A 17809-nucleotide genomic window follows, 5' to 3' on the forward strand; every position below is an offset into this window, starting at 1 on the left:
ACACACACACACATACACACACACAAATACACACACACAAATATACACACACACACACACACACACACAAAAACACACACACACATAAACTCATACACATACACACACACACATACAAACACACACACAAACATACACACACATATATATATAGATACACAAACACACACACACAAATACACACACACACACACACATACACACACGATATATATATATATATATATATATATATATATATATATATATATATATATATATATATATATATATATATATATATATATATATATATATATATATATATATATATATATATATATATATATATACAATCTTAACAGTGAGCCTGCTCGGTAAAGATAACTTGTCAATTGAAAAGAAAATTCATTAATTATTCATATCATGATTTATAATGCTTCTTCTTGTAGGCTAAAGCTGTACCAGAATTTCTAGGGAGAACTTTATGCCGATTTAGTCTTTTATGGCTTCATTTAACTCAATAAACCTGGTAAATTGTATACTGGGTTGTTCTTTTGTCGCACAAAACCCAGACACCCAAAATTCAAACGCACTTCGTGCAAAAAATAAAATGAAACCCAGCCACCCAAAATCAAAACTCATTTTGTACAAAAAGAAGACTTCAGCAATAGCAAGTGGAATCTACACTATTATAGTGCAAATGACATTTTTCTTTTTCCAAGGACAGCGATTGCAGCAAAAGGCATAGAAAGTATTGGTCAGTTGAACCAAAGTTCAAGTGAACCATCATTGACTCGAACAAGTCACTCCCACTATTCCAATACCGTACAGATATGTAGGGTACCTCCATAGGAGACTTCGACCAAGGAGGGGACCTTGTACTTAGGGGTCCGTAATAGAAATATAGGCACTAATAGGCACTCGGGGCCGTAAATACAGCTGAAGGAGGAAGAAGTACACTCAGCTGGGCCCTAAAATGTACACTCAACAGGGCCCATTGGTATGTGCAAACGTCCCTTGAGTTACAAACCTTCTCCCAGTAATGGGTTAAATTTTATGGTGACAGAGAACACCATCGTGGGAGGATCTTCTATAAGAGGACAACTGCGGCAGGGCATAAGATCCAGATCCATAGACAACGGCCTCTGCATAGGGCCGCCTTGACCCTTTTGGGGTACCCACAAGACTGGGGACCTTGCGGCCAGATCTATTCCCACTTGAGGAGTGGCACCCCTCGAGGAAATTACAACTTAGTAAACGACACAGCATTCGCACGGGATTCTGATTAAGGGAAAATTAGTCTGGGCTTGGTCTATTTTGGCGAACGCTTTTGGGCTGAAAACTTCTTTCTAGCTAATTTATCTACCATGGGTTCCCCGTAGTAGCATAATATTTGTGGACATGAATATATAAGGAGTTGGAGGTAGTAGGCTTGAGATTGTCTGTTCAGGATTGAAACTCCTGTTGATAGAAGAGCATCGCCAAGTGCTCAAAACCATGTTCAGGATTGCATAGAACGTACATTCACAGTGGAGGCCCCTGGGACTTCTTGCTGTCCGGTTTTAAGCTGGCTAAAGCGCTTCGATGTAAACTTGAGAAGATATGTTGGTCCCCGTCCTGCACTGGTATCTGGTACCATTGCTTTTCCTGAGGCCAAAATAATTTCAATGATTTAAAGAATATGAAAATTGGAACTTGCGATGTTACGACTTTAAAAAGTAACTATCGTTTCGACATTTTGACACACAAATTCAAACGGTTAAAACTGGACTTTTATGAGTTTCAAAAACTGATATCGTAGGGATAGGAAGCATAAAATTTGGTAATGTAGAATTTATTTACTTAGGCCGGAAGGACTAGGGTGCATTGACAGGGAGTACAGCTCATGATGAATAAAGAAGCTGCTGAGTCTTATTTAGGCTGGGGAGGTATTAGTAATAGAATACTAATCGTTCATTTTATTACTAAAAAGTTCGGGGTATCAGTTATAGCAGCATACGCTACTGTAGAACCGACTGACGGAGATGATTCGGCCGACTGACTAGTGACTCAGATGAATTTTACTTACAGTTACAAGAGCAAATAGATAGGGTCCCGGGTAGAAATATGGTGTTTTTATTAGGATATTTTAACGCCCATGTCAGTAGAAATAGGGATAGATGGTATCCTAGCATAGGTATTTTGGTGTAGGAATGGAAACAGTAATAGCTATAGAAGGCTGCAGTTTTGTAGGTATAACAATCTAGTTATAATCAATACAGTGTTTTGTCACAAAATGGCCCATAAGTTAACGTGGTAGTCACGTGATGGTAAGTTTGCAAACCGTATTTATTATGCTATTCTAAAAAGGAGACTGGCAGGATCAATACAAGATACTGGAGTATATAGGAGTGCTGTTATTTATGCTAAAACTAAAGACCACCATCTAGTAGGGTCTAAGGTTAATTCGAAGCTGAAATTTCAGAAGGGTAACTACCCCCCGGGAAGTTATGATTTCGGTAGACTCCAGGAAGAGAATTTGAGAGAAAATTTCCAGGAACAGTTGATTACTAAAATCGAGAGTTTAAAATTTAACAATCTAGAGGATGGATGGAATAATTCTAGGAAAACAATTTGTGAAGTTGCTGAGGGTGTCTTAGGGAAGGAAGATAGGAACGCAGCTAGGAATATTAGTGATGAAGCTTTATGTTTAATAAAGAGGAGAAGGGGCTTGTACAAGAGTCATCTGAGTGATAGATCATATAAAAACAAGAAGAATGTAAAGAAAGTAGCATAATATAAACTAAGGAAGTATGAAGTGGACACCATGGATAAAATTGCCGAGGACCTTGAAGATGGAGCTAGACGGCATAATAGTAAAATATTGTACTGGCATGTTATTAAATTGAGACGGATTAGTCAATCAAAACTTGTCTCAGTTAAAGATGGGAACGGGTCCACAGTTAGGGATAAGGAAAGAGTTAAAGAGAGATGAGCAGAATATTTGAGAATCTGCTAAACCGAGATATAGTTGCAGGAAAAGATATAGAGGAAAATGAAAAAAATTGTGATACCTCGGATGTGAAGGAAGAATTCTTTTGAGAGGAAACATTAGCGACATTACTTATAGGATTAAAAAATAATTAGGCTCGAAGTGCTGATAGTGTAGTAAATGAGTTTCTAAAATAAGGTGGCGCTGAGGCTAGGCATAAATTACTGAAGATTATGAATATGATTTTTGAAAAGGGGGATGTACCTAGCGATTTTAAGAAAACCCTAATTAAACCGCTGTATAAGGAAGGTGATAAGAGTGAGTGTTATAATTATTGAGGCATTAGCCTGGTATCTCTAGGTAGCAAATAATTAAGTAATATGATACTTTTTAGACTGAGAGATGCTGTTGACAAAGTTATAAGAGAAGAACAGTGCGGTCTTAGAAAGGGTAGATGATGTGTCGACCAAATTTTCATTTTTAGGTTGATAATTAAGAAGTGCCGGAGCTATTAAACATCTTTGGTCCTCATTTTTATAGATTATGAACAAGCGTTCAATTATGTTGATAGAGGAGCTTTAGCGAAGGTCTTATCTTTGCATGGTATACCACATAAATATATTAGTGATTTGTGCTATGTACTAGAATAACACTGCTGTGGTTAAGATAGGAAATGAGGTTAGCAGCTGGTTTCGTATTAAGTTAGTAGTTATGTTGAGTCATGTCCTATCGCCCTTTATGGAGTCATTTTGATGGACTTAGTCTTAAGGAGCACAGGAAAGGCAATAGGAGAACACAGAATCAAATGGGGAGGAAAAACTCTCCTGGACTTAGATTATGCTCATAATTTAAGCATCCTAGATGAAAGTCTGAGCAAAATGAATGAACTTTAGTTGTTTTGTGAGTTCAGGATGCTAGATTAGGTTTGAAGAAGACGACATCGCTAAGGCTAGGAATAAGTGAAGAAGAAAAATTAAAGTTGGGTAATGAAAAGATTGATCAGGTGGACAGCTTCATTTACCTTGGTAGTATCATAGGCAGTACAATCGCACTGCCTAAGTAAAGAACGATGTTGGCACAATGTATTATTATTATTTTTTTTATTATTAATTTAAAAAAAAATTTCCAAAAAATAAGTTTTTCAAAAAAAAAATAAAGAACGCCATTAAACCAAAAATGAGCAAAAATAAAATCAAATAATTTACCAAGCGTGAAACTACCACAAATCAGCATCGATAAATAAATGAAACCCAAAACGAACAGAAATTACAATAAATAACCGAGTCAAACTCAAAACGAGCAGAAATGAACACAAGTTTGGCTCAAAACCCTTATGCATTACCAAGCCAGAACACAATTTGCACTTTACAAAAATATATATGTTTTTACTTTTACAACGTTAATAAATCGAATAATATTAACATTTTGATTGCTAAATATCAATATATGTATATTAAACTGACAATGCATATTCACTTGTATTTTTTTCAGTAAAGTGCAAACTATGTTCTGGCCTTGGGAAGGCATAGGGAAAAACATAATTCCTATCTTGAAATCAACTACGCTGAACAAAATGGAAAAATTTCAAAATTATCTCAAAATTTTGATTGGATGTGTTTGGGGAATTGGTGGGCGTGCGAGGGGTGTAAGTTGCATTCCAATCATTTTTGACTATTAAAAAGGGTACAACCCAATCCAATCTCCAATTGAATGAGCCCTTTTCGAAGTTTTTACGACAACTCTTTCGATACGAAGTGCCCTGGCATGGAAGAAGAAAACAAAAAATAAATAATACATTGTGTCAACGTCGTTCTTTACTTAGGCAGCGTGATTACGCTGCCTGTGCTTTTTTTTCCATACCAGAGTATTTCGTATCGAAGGAGTTGTCTTAGAAACCTCGAAAAGGGCTCATTCGATTGGAAATAAGAATGGTTAGTGCCCTTTTTAATACTCGAAAGTAATTGGAAGACAACTAACACCCCTCCCACGCCTGCCATTTCTCCAAACACATCCAATGAAAATTTTGAGATAGCCTTTTGGTTCAGCGTAGTTGATTTCCAGACAGAAATTATATTTTTGAGGAGGATACTCCCTCAGAGCACTCAGGTCAAGGGTTGTAAGTTATACCCTGGGGGCATATAAGGTTTTTATAGAAAGTGTTGTCGTAGAAACTTCAAAAAGGGCTCATTTTATTGGAAATTTAAAGAGCTAGTGCTTTTTTAATAGTCGAAAGTGAATGGAGGGCAACTAAGCCCCTCTCACGCCTGCCTTTTCCCCAAACATATCCAATCAAAATTTTGAGATAGCCATTTTGTTCACGTAGTTGAAAGTTCTGGAAACTAGGTCTTTGAGGGTGACACCCCCACCCGCCCACCCCCGAAGCCCCCAGGGCAAGGATTAGAAGTTTTTCCCTTGGGGCATATAAGGTTTTTATAGAAATCGTTGTCATAGAAACTTCAAAAAGGGCCTATTCGATTGGAAATTGAAATGACTAGTGCCCTTTTTAATAGTCGAAAGTGATTGGAGGGCAACAAACACCCCTTCATCCAGTTACATCCAGTAAAAATTTTGAGATAGCTATTTTCTTCAACGCAGTTGAAAGGTCCAGAAATTATATCTTTGAGCTGGACACTCTCCCAAAAGTCTTCAGGGCAAGGGTTGTAAGTTATGCCCTTGGGGCATATAAGGTTTTTATAGAAAGTATTGTCGTAAGAACTTAAAAAGGACTCATTCGATTGGAAATGCAAAGGGCTAGTGCCCTTTTTAATAGTTGAAATAATTGGAAGGCAATTAACCCCCCTCTCACGCCCACCATTCCCCCAAACACATGCAATCAAAATTTTGAAATATTCTTTTTGTTCACCGTAGATGAAAGTTTTGGAAATTAGGTCTTTGAGGATGATCACCCCCTCAGAGCCCTCGGGGCAAGGGTTGTAAGTTATGCCCTGGGGGCATATAAGGTTTTATAGAAAGTGTTGTCGTATAAACTTACACAAAAGCTCATTTAATTGGAAATTGAAAGGGCTAGTGCCCTTTTTGATATTTGAAAGTGATTCTCCTAGTTTCCAGGCTTTCAAGTCCTGACTCTGACATCAAAAACACAATAGGGGGGGGGGGGTCTGGCTCCAAAGGCAATGCGTATAGCTGCATTCTGTACAGATTTCAACTTTGCTAGGGTTGTGTCTCTACCTGAGGAATAAATCACGGATTCGTATTTTATCTTAGACCTAATATACTTTATATAAAATACCATGATACAACCGGGTTTTTACCCCCAGCTAACGGTTGTAAGCATCTTCATAAGATTCAACCTTTTCACGCAAGGGGCCTTGGTCATTTAAACATGTGGTTTCCAATTCAAATTTTTCTCTATATTCATACCTAGGAACTTTGTTTCACTCACAAACTCAACCTGCTGGCCATAAAATCTAATTATTGGGGTATCTTTCATTTTTTGTCAAGTTATTAACATGACTTTTGTTTTATGTGTTGAAAATTTGAGATCAATATCAGTTTTCCAGATTTCAACTTGCACTAACACTTCTGAAATAGCTCTGGTTCCTTCTTCCAGCGTCTTTGCCATAGCGCATAGAGTTTTATCATCCGCAATAATTCCAGCATTTGAATCTCCTTCTCCAATAGGGATATGTTACTCTCTCATGTTGTAAAAATCAGGTCCTAAAGCTGACCCTTGAGGCACTCCCTTTCTTCCTCTTACTAGGACTGTTGACATTGTATTTCCTATTTTCACTGTCACTATTCGGTCTTCAAGATAATTCTTACTTAGCAGCAACATCCTACCTCTTATTCCAGTTTCAATTATTCCTGACAGTACTTGCCTATACACAATATTATAAGACGCGCTCTTGACGTCAAGGAAAATTGCAATCACTTCAATTCCAATCTAGAGAGCGTATAAAGCATCCTGTTTAAAGCACAGCACATTTTCTATGATACTTTTGTTTTTCCTGAAGCCGTATTGTATATCTTTAAGGCCACCCCTTTTTTCAAATTCATAATTATGTCTTTTCTTAACATGGGTAGTACAACTCAATGTCTTCATTTAATTTTCAAAGGAGGAGGAATTATGTTATACTCTGGGCAAAGTTACAAAATAAAGCTTTTTCTTGAGTTACGGGAAGAATTACTTGAAAATCTTTTTACAAATTTGTGTGACATGTGAAACTTGGTATTTGAATAGGCCTGTCCAAATGCCTTGCGATTTAACCATAGTGCAATGTTATATCAAATTGCATGTACTTGTGTTTACTGACTGGGATTTTTTCATCTTTTATTGTTCTATGTCTTCCCTTATTGAGGTGTTGACTCAGCACTTATTTGTAATTTATCTATGGTTTTGACAAACATTCTGTTTTATTTTCAATAGATGGCAAGAAAGTCGTCAAATTTTCTATAAATCTTATTCCAATAGAACAATTCACTATCTTTTGGATGATTGATTTGTCCCAATATTAAACTAAAATGTCAGGATTTGATGATAACCCTTTTGCCGACCCGACAGTATATAACCCTTTTTCTGTATGATTAAATTTCAATTTAATAGGCTAGGCCTACTAGCAGATCTTACTTTTGGACAATTCTTTAAGTGTAGCTAGAGATACATTATAAGATAAAATCAGAGAGGCTATAGAAACAAGGGAAAAATTATAAGCCCCTTACAGACCCTCAAAGCTTTTTATTTTAGATATGTGGTTTATACACAAAGAGCATCACTCTTGTTCAAATCAGCTTAACTGTAAATTAAATCAACAATGAAAAAAGTGTAGATCAAAATAGCCTACCCATGGGAAACATGTAATGTCAGGTATATATTTAGGTATAGTTAGAAAGGTTAGGTTAAAATTGAATTTGCAACAAAAGCAATTAGGCCATTATATTTAGAAAGAGCCTAAAAAAGGCCTCAAGCAGCATGTTCACTTTATTCATAGGTCAAAAATGTAGACTGCTCAATGTTTACCTGTCAGTGGTTCTACTGGGGGACTCCACCCTTTGACTAGCTTATTGGAAAAAATTAGGGTAAAATTCTACTTTAGCTACTTTTGACTATCTTGGAATGGGGTTAGCCTAGGAAAATGAAAGTTTCAGGGATGGGTCTATGGGCCAAAGTATGTCCTGTGATGGTATTTTGAAGTACCTACTTCCACTCCTTCTCCTTCTAGAGGGTCATGAAATTTACCTACATAACAGGTCTATAGGCTAGGCTACCCATTGAAATTTTGACAAAACAACATTTTACCTTAATTTTCAGTTATCAGTTTCTTTTTCTCTGGTTTTAGCTCGGAAAATGCAATTTCAGTTATTTGAGCAGAATTTTCAGCCATATCAATGTTTTATTTCCAAAGTTTAGGAAATGTATTTACATATCTTTAAAACCTTATAAATTGTGATTGAGCAAAGTTGTGAAGCTGAAAACAATTTTGTTGTACTTCATTTACGCAGAAGATCTATTTTACAAGGTTTCACTTTTATAACACACAGATTTTTAAAGGTCATCAAAGGTCAGGACCCTCTAGAGGGAGAAGGAGTGGAGGTAGGTACTTCAAAATACCTTCCCGGGACATACTTTGGTATTTATTTAGACTTGGCCCCCTCATAAGGAGACGTTAAGAAAAAAATTATTACTGTAAAATATGTATAATGATCATAGTTCTTATATTGTAAAAGTGGAGAACATTTATCATCAAGTGTTTCCTCTAAAAATCCTCAAAAGTGAAAAAGTTTCCAAATATCACCAAGTTTTTAATTCAATGCTTAAGTCTTTTGAAATTGCTGCTGTAAACTGCTGCCAAATAAGTTGTTTTATAGATAGCATTTAGCATGTGTTTAACACATGTGTCAAAAAACGTGTTTAAAGAAAAAGCAGTGGTATATTGAGATTAATTTTTATATTCTTTCATTTCTTTTCATAACCTAACCTAGCCACTGCTAATAATATTTTGTATTTACACCACTGCTATTTGCCCTTTACCACTGCTATTCGCCTTTTGCCACTGCTATTAATATTTTGTATTTACACAACTGCTATTTGCCCTTTGCCACTGCTATTCGCCCTTTGCCACTGCTATTTAAAAAAAAAAAAAAAAGACCAGCATGAACGCTATCTATAAAAGAACTTATTAGGCGGCAATTTAAAAAGACTTAAGCATTGAATTGAAAACGTGGTGATATTTGGAAACTTTTTCTCTTTTGAAGAATTTTAGAGGAAAGACTTGATGATAGGCTAAAGGTTCTCCCCTTGGATAATATAAGAACTAGGATCATTATACATATTTTAAAGTAAGAATTGTTTTCTTAACATGTCTCCTTATGAGGGGGCCAAGGCTAAATAAATACCCATACTTTAGCCTGTAGACCCATACCTGAAAGTTTCATTTTCCTAACCTAACCCCTTTCTAAGATAGCCATAAGTAGCTAAAGTAGAATTTTACCAAAATTAGTTTATAAGCTTATATAGAATGGTACTATCCAATCTCCTTATAATTAAAAACATTTTAGTCATCTAGTTGGAAAATTTGGCCCATCTGTATAGGAAAAATCCAGATTTGCCAACTAGTTGACTAATAACTTCACCCCAGCAAAACCTAATTTTTCCATCTAGTTGACTAATAACTTTTCCCCAGCAACACTTAAATTTGCCAACTAGTTGACAATAAATGTTGCCCCAGCAAAACTTTCCTTTTCCAACTAGTTGGCTAATAACTTCTCCCTAGCAGAACTTAATTTTTCCAACTAGTTGACTAATAACTTTTCCCCAGCAAAACTTAATTTTGCCAACTAGCTGGAAAGAAACATTGCCCCAGAAAACAATTCATTTTCCAACTAGTTGAATAATAGTTAGAATTTATTCTGTATAGCATAAAATATGTTAATATTATAGGGATCTTTCAAATTTAATTATCACTATTGTGTTACAACTTCCATCTCTCTCCCTCTTAATGGGAGATTTATTTTGAGTTATTTATTGGGCTTTGAAGCCAGGGATTTTTTGTTTTAATTCCCAGAATAATTAGTCTTTACCTGGTCCCAAAAGTGAGATTGAATTTGTCAAAGCTTGGAGGATTATTCCTTCTGTCTGTATAAAGAAAACAAATGCACATTTGAAGTTTTGTTCATTTCTGTCTTACATTTATTGGACATAAATTGTGTATGTTCCTTCATTTATCTGTCTTTGTTTCTTTTCTGGAGGAATATTTTTATCTCATTTTTAGAATTTTTGATTAATTTTCCCAACTAGTTGACTAATAACTTCTCCCCAGCAACACTTAAATTTGCAAGCTAGTTGACAATAAATGTTGCCCCATCAAAACTTTCCTTTTCCAACTAGTTGACTAATAACTTTTCCCCAGCAAAACTTTATTTTTCCAACTAGTTGACTAATAACTTCTCCCCAGCAAAACTTAATTTTGCCAACTAGCTGGAAAGAAACATTGCCCCAGAAAACAATTCATTTTCCAACTAGTTAACTAGTTGAATAATAGTTAGAATTTATTCTGTATAGCATAAAATATGTTAATATTATAGGGTTCTTTCAAATTTAATTATCACTATTGTGTTACAACTTCCATCTCTCTCCCTGTCTCCCTCTTAATGGGAGATTTATTTTGAGTTATATATTGGGCTTTGAAGCCAGGGATTTTTTGTTTTAATTCCCAGGATAATTAGTCTTATACCTGCTCCCAAAAGTGAGATTTAATTTGTCAAAGCTTGGAGGATTATTCCTCCTGTCTGTTTAAAGAAAACAGATGCATATTTGAAGTTTTGTTCATTTCTGTCTTGCATTTATTGGACATAAATTGTGTATGTTCCTTCATTTATCTGTCTTTGTTTCTTTTCTGGAGGAATATTTTTGTCTCATTTTTAGAATTTAAAAACGCCGTCCAACCCCCTGTCATCTGTGGAAATTTGTGGCCAGACTGTAGAGGTAGTCAAGCAGTTTACCTTCCTTGGTTCAATTGTCTGCTCAAACGGAAGCCTAGATGCCGAAATATCAGCAAGAGCGGCAAAAGCAAACTCTGTCTTTGGTCGCCTTCTAAAAACAGTCTTCCATAAACCCCAGATCAGCCGTCTCACCAAAGCATGAATATACTCCTCCAAAACACCTCCGAAAAATAGAACGCTCCCGATGGCCCAACAGGGTACGAAATTCAGAAATCCTCAGGTCCTTCAAACTCCCACCCCTGTCCGAGCAGCTTGAGTCTCGATTGCTGCGTTGGTATGGTCATCTGCTCCGTCTGCCTGCCCAAACACCCGCGCGGTTCATCTTTGATTTCGACCCAGCTGCAAACGGCTGGAGGCGTCCAAGGGGAAGACCACGCACCAGATGGGCGGACGTCATCCATGATCGGCTCGCCTCCAGAAACATCAACCAGGCTGAAGTGACAACCCTCGCCCTGAACCGACCACTCTGGAGAAGACTGACGGCGCTGACGACTGGTTCCCTCTACGCTGGCGATGCTGCCGAGCAAGAGCTTTAAGTAAAAAAAAAAGTCATTTTTAGAATTTGTGATTAATTTTCCCAACTAGTTGACTAATAACTTCTCCCCAGCAACACTTAAATTTGCCAGCTAGTTGACAATAAATGTTGCCTGATCAAAAGTTTTCTTTTCCAACTAGTTGACTAATAACTTATCCCCAGCAAAACTTTATTTTTCTAACTAGTTGACTAATAACTTCTCCCCAGCAACACTTAATTTTGCTTACTAGCTGGAAACAAGCATTGCCCCAGAAAACAATTTATTTTCCAACTAGTTGACTAATAACTTCTTCCCAACAAAACTTTATTTTTCCAACTAGTTGACTAATAACTTCTCCTCAGCAACACTTAATTTTGCCAACTAGCTAGAAACAAACATTGCCTCAGAAAATAATTTATTTTTGAACTAGTTGACTAGCAACTTTTCCCCAGCAATACTCTCTTTAGCCAACTAGCTATAAACAAACTTACCCTATAAACACTTTTGTTAGCCATCTATTTGGCAAGTAACTTTTCCTCAGAATAATTTCTTAGCTAATGATGTGACATAAAGAGAAAAAAAAACATACTATTCCTGGTCCAACAAAAATTGGCAGTATGTGCTTTTGACAAATGTGCTACAGCTAAGGTAAATCAAACAAACTGAATTCAGGAGTAAATAGTCTTTAAGCCTCAGAACTAAAAGTCTTCTCCTTCTATATATATATATATATATATATATATATATATATATATATATATATATATATATATATATATATATATATATATATATATATATATATATATATATATATATATATATATATATATATATATATATATATATATATATATATATATATATTTATATATATATATATATATATATATATATATATATATATATATATATATATATATATATATATATATATATGTGAAATTGCATCTCTGTGAACCTGGGGTAAGACTATCTTGCAGAGTGTTGCCTAAGATTAGAAAGCACACTTATAGAAAAAGACTTTTAGTTCTGTGGCTTCTAGACTATTTACTCCTGAATTCAGTTTGTTTGATTTACCTTAGCTGTAGTGCATTTGTTAAAATCACATGCTGCCAATTTTTGTTGGACCAGGAATAGTGTGTTTTTTGTTTTCTCTTTATGCCACTCCATTAGCTAAGAAATTATTCTGAGGTAAAGTTACTTGCCAAATAGATGGCTAACAAAAGTGTTTATAGGGTAAGTTTGTTTCTAGCTAGTTGGATAAAGAAAGTATTGCTGGGACAACATTTATTGTTAACTAGTTGGCAAATTTAAGTGTTGCTGCAGAGAAGTTATTAGTCAACTAGTTGGGAAAATTAAGTTTTTCTGGGGAGAAGTTATTAGTCAGCCAGTTGGACTAAAACTAGTTGGGAAAATTAAGTTTTTCTGGGGAGAAGTTATTAGTCAGCCAGTTATGTCCATTAAATGCATGATAGAAATGAACAAAACTTCAAATATGCATCCATTTTCCTTAAACAGACAGGAGGAATAACCCTCCAAGCTTTGACAAATTCAATCTCACTTTTGGGACCAGGTTTAAGACTAATTATTCTGGGAATCAAAACAAAAAATCCCTGGCTTCAAAGCAAAATATGTAACTCAAAATATATCTCCCATTAAGAGGGAGACAGGTAGAGAGACAGAAGTTGTAACACAATAGCAACAATAGTGATAATTAAATTTGAAAAAAACCCTATATTATTAACATATTTTATGCTATTCAGAATGAATTCTAACTATTATTAGTCAACTAGTTGGAAAATGAGTTGTTTTCTGGGGCAATGTTTCTTTCCAGCTAGTTGGCAAAATTAAGTTTTGCTGGGGAGAAGTTATTAGTCAACTAGTTGGAAAAATTAAGTTTTGCTGAGGAGAAGTTATTAGTCATCTGGTTGGAAAAGAAAAGTTTTGCTGGGGCAACATTTATTGTCAACTTGTTGGCAAATTTAGATTTTTCCTATACAGATGGGCCAAATTTTCCAACTAGATGACTAAAATGTTTTTAATTATAAGGAGATTGGATAGTACCATTCTATGTTAGCTTATAAACTAATTTTTTCCAATAGTCAAAGAGTGGATATCCCTCTACTGGTATTAGTGCTGCATTTATACTCACTAGAAGGACACTATAAAATTCTATGTGCTAGCCTACTTTAAAACATTCTAAAATACTTACTAATCTCATTCCTTGAAGCAAACCAGTAAGCTTTACCCAACATCCCTTCTGTGCTATGGCAAATATATGCCCTGAGTTATATAGGCCTATAGACAACTAATATTCTAAATGGAACTCTTTTGTTCAGATTGATTCAACAGCAAATGGCTTAGGGTGGGGGGGGGGTTATTGTTAAAATTGACTAGTTTACCTTAAGGAACAATAATAGGCTAGTAAGGATTTTAGAAACTTTGAAAGTAGTTTCCAGAATATTATAGGCTATTATTTCCTTCTTGAGAGCACTAATACCACTCTGCCAGAGAGAACATTGAAAATATAAAAGCTAGTATTATGTTCAAATTGTGTTCTGGTCATGAGAAGGCATGGGCGCTGTCAGCCCTACTCATGTTAATTTTTGCTTGTTTTTAGTTTAATTGTAAAATATTCCACTGGCATGTTAATAAATTGAGAGGGAGTAGTCAATCCGAACTTGCCCCAGTTAAAGATAGGAACAGGGCCAGAATTACTGATAAGGAAAGATTTAAAGAGAGATGAAAAGAACATTTTGAGAATGTGTTAAACCAAGATAGAGTTGCAGGAAAAGCTATGGAAGAGTAAAAAGGTTTGTGACACTTTGGATGTGAAGGAAGATTTGTTTTGTGAGAATTAGTGACAGTACTAAAAGGATTAAAAAATAATATGGCTTCTGATGCTGATAGTGTAGTAAATGGGTTTATAAAATATAGTGGTGCTGAGGTTAGGAATAAGTTGCTGAAAATTATGAATATGATTTTTGAAAAAGGGCAGGTAACTAAAGAGTTTGGGAAACCCTTGATTAAACCACTGTATTAAGAAAGTTAATAAGAGTGAACGTGGTAATTATCAAGGCATTAGTCTGGTCTCTGTAGGTAGCAAATTACTTAGCAATATGATACTTTTTAGACTGAGAGATGCTGTAGACAAAGTTATAAGAGAAGAACAGTGCAGTTTTAGAAAAGGTAAGGCATGTTTCTATTAAATGATGAAATGAACTAAATAAGAAATTAGAAAAGGTAAGGCATGTTTCTATTAAATGATGAAATGAACTAAATAAGAAATAAGGCTAGCAGCTGGTTTTGTATTAAATTTGGAGTTAAGCAGGTTTGTGTTCTATCTCCCTTTTTATGGATCAATTTGATTGACTTTGTGTTCAGGAGCACAGGAAAGGCAATGGAAGACCACAGAATCCGTTGGAGAGGAAAAACACTCCTGAACTTAGATTATGCTGATGATTTAAGCACCCTAGATGAAAGTGTGAGCAAAATGAACAAATTTTAGAGGTTTTGCAAGTTCAGGGTGCTAGAATAGGTTTGAAAGTAGGTGTTAAGAAGACTAAGTCACTAAGGCTAGGAATAAGTGAAGATGAAAAGGTGATGCTGGGTAATGTCATGATTGATCAGGTGGACAGCTTTACTTATGTTGGTAGGTAGTATTAATAGTAAAAATAGTTATAGCAGTGAACAGTATTGTGGAAGTAATTAATTACAAGTATTTAAATATGTATTTAATTACTTTTCAACATAATTAATTATGTATTTAATTTTGTGCCATGTACAAAATTTGATTATGTATTAAACACAGTTTTTAAGAGTATTCACTCTTTTTTCAAACTACATTCTCTATAGTTAGCGTTTTAAGACCTTGATTTAGAACTGGAGGCCACTGTACTGGAGGCCAGGTATGCTGTAGAGTAGGTATATACACAAATAGCAAAAGTTCAGTAGCTAAGGCAAAATTTTTCATTGGTTGTCATTATTATTATTCAGTCTTTTGAAGTAAGGAAAGCATTTTAAAGTATATTAACTGAACTGGACTGAGTACTTCATGTTCTAAAATGAAACTAAAAAGTAAAATATCTGGGTCATAAAAAGTCCAAAGCACTAAAATTAGGTAGAAAATAAGTAGAGAAGCTGTTTTTGAGAAGCTATTTAAATCTTGGTCTATTTTTCAAGCTTTTAATTCTTATCAGGCAAACAATAAAATCAGTTCAAAACAGAGACTCACATGGAGAGGAGACAGGTGATAAGCATAAAAATGGTTAACTTCATAAAATGTGATGGCAAATAGACTTGTAAATCTCTACCTACTATTTTTTTCACTACTGGTTGTTACTCTTTTTTAACAAGTTTTTTTCTCTCCTAAACTTGAAAGGTTAATTAAGCAATTTTAAACTTGTTCATTCAACCTTAAAAACAAGGTTTGAGAAGCAAAATAACTTTAAATTCAGATAGTAATAATTTGTGGGCCTTTTTGATGCAGTATGCAACATAATCATTTTAGAAGAATTAGACTAAAGTATGGATGTACAACCTGTACTGAGATTTGGAGTCAATTTTTTATTAAAAGTTATTCCAAATCTTGTTTTATAGTTTTCAAGTTAAGATGTGTTGGTGCATGTAAGCCTGAAGAACAGTATTTTGGACATCTACTTCCTTGCCAGTTGACTACTTTGCCTTGTTTTGTAACAGAATAATTTTAGTATTTGACAAATGGGGAATGAAGAAAAAGTGCAACAGTTCAAATCTGCTTTATTTCTGTCTATATATCTTGAACAAAATAAAAGAAATTATTGCTAAACTTGGCACAGCTTTTATCTTGCTCTGTTAGGGTTGTTTCTATTATTTTTTTTCCCTTACTTCTTTAGCTGGTCAATGATGAAACATAGATTTGTATCCTGCAAAAATAACACATTTTGCTAAAGATTATGTTAAAAAAAAATGTTTGTCTATAATTTACTGCTTTGTCAGTGGCAGGTATCTGAAAATGTGTCATTTTCTAGTGTGTTTATTGTTTACTGGCTTATGAATTTTTAAACACATGGAGATCCAGGAAAAAAAAACAGAAGAAAATTTATGTTTTCAAAGACACCCTCAATGGTGATGAGTCAAGAGATGGTTTCAAGCATCCAAGTCAACTTGAAAATTGCAGCAGTTTGAATTCTGAAGTCAGAACAAAACAGCCTCCTAGAAAAAGAACTCCAAACAGAGATTTCTTTGAGAAAGATAGAGTAAAAAGTAATATTGTTGGTTTGAGAAAATAACTTTCTCAAAGACAAATCGATGATCTCATAGTGGACTACATAGTTGACAAAATGTGGCCTCTTGTCACTGTAGAGAAAAAAGCTTTAAAAAACCTTTTGCAAGGCTTGGCTCAGGGGAATGCTTGACATGATGCTGTGAAAAGGGATTTTGAAGTGCAGGATCATATTTGGCAGGTTTACACCAAACTAAACCTACCAAAGTTGAAAGTGATTGAGCTTTCTTGAAGAGTATGCCAAGGTGACTGAGCTTGTTGTCAGGGTACTAGCTATATTACAGGCAGACAAGAACTGTTTTATAGGAATGCTATTACCCATGTTGATTGCACTAAGAAAGAAAATGATTGACATAGCCTAAAAGAAAAACACTCTATCAAGCATGCACAAGCTCTTGGCGAAGCAATCTTGGATGGTTTAGAGAACCAATTTGCACTCACTTTTACTATGCAGCTAAGTGAAACTAGCTTTAAGGAGCTGGCAATAGCTAGTGGAAGCCACCGGGTTTCAAGGGAAGATGGATACTGGGATATATCCATGATCAAATTATTGAAGTGGTTTTTGATAAAATGAAACATGTTTTGGTAGCTAACGCTGATGATCAGTTCACTGAGCACAGCTAAGTGACATTTATTGATTCTGGTGACTCTTTTATTTTCAACAGTGATGATGTTAGGACAAGCATGAATATTTTATTTGGCTGTAACATGAAAGTTCAGTTGTTGAAGTTCATGGACAATAAAATCCAATTGATTGAGTCCTTGAAAGAATATCCAGACGTAGCAAGAGTTTTCCAAAAGTTCGATACTGCCATGCTATTGTCTGCTCCAGGAGAACGTCTTTTTTCTATTTGGGGGTCGGTTTTCACTGCAAAGCAGAGTCAGCTTGGAGATAAGAAGTTTGAGAAACTTCTGTTGTTACAAGCAAACTCCCAACTTTAATAATGAATTTTGTAAGAATTTTCATCATAAACAGTATGCTTTGAGAAAAGATATTTTGTAGCTAAAGTAACTTGTATCTTAAATATGTATTTTGCAATTAAATACCAATTACTTCCCGGGCTATGTATTTACAATTACTAATTAATTACTGTATGGTATGAGTAATTTGTATTT

The 17809-nt window shown here is 34.9% G+C and overlaps 1 protein-coding gene across 2 annotated transcripts in view; it reads left to right on the forward strand.

Moving 5' to 3' along the window:
- Positions 1-7391: 7391 nt before the first annotated feature.
- Scamp (secretory carrier membrane protein) overlaps positions 7392-17809 on the forward strand; it is a 79970-nt gene continuing 69552 nt past the window's right edge. The window contains exon 1 of one of the 2 annotated variants that reach the window (XM_089094630.1): positions 7392-7474. In XM_089094630.1, the coding sequence (XP_088950756.1) occupies positions 7436-7474 (39 nt within the window). In that variant the 5' untranslated portion in view covers positions 7392-7435. Of the gene's footprint in view, positions 7493-17809 lie in introns of both variants that reach the window. The other variant, XM_089094629.1, reaches the window with a different exon arrangement.

The sequence above is a fragment of the Artemia sp. Qi Xiang Cuo genome, chromosome 9 (assembly GCF_049724085.1).
Source record: "Artemia sp. Qi Xiang Cuo chromosome 9, ASM4972408v1, whole genome shotgun sequence".
NCBI classification, from domain to species: domain Eukaryota; kingdom Metazoa; phylum Arthropoda; class Branchiopoda; order Anostraca; family Artemiidae; genus Artemia; species Artemia sp. Qi Xiang Cuo.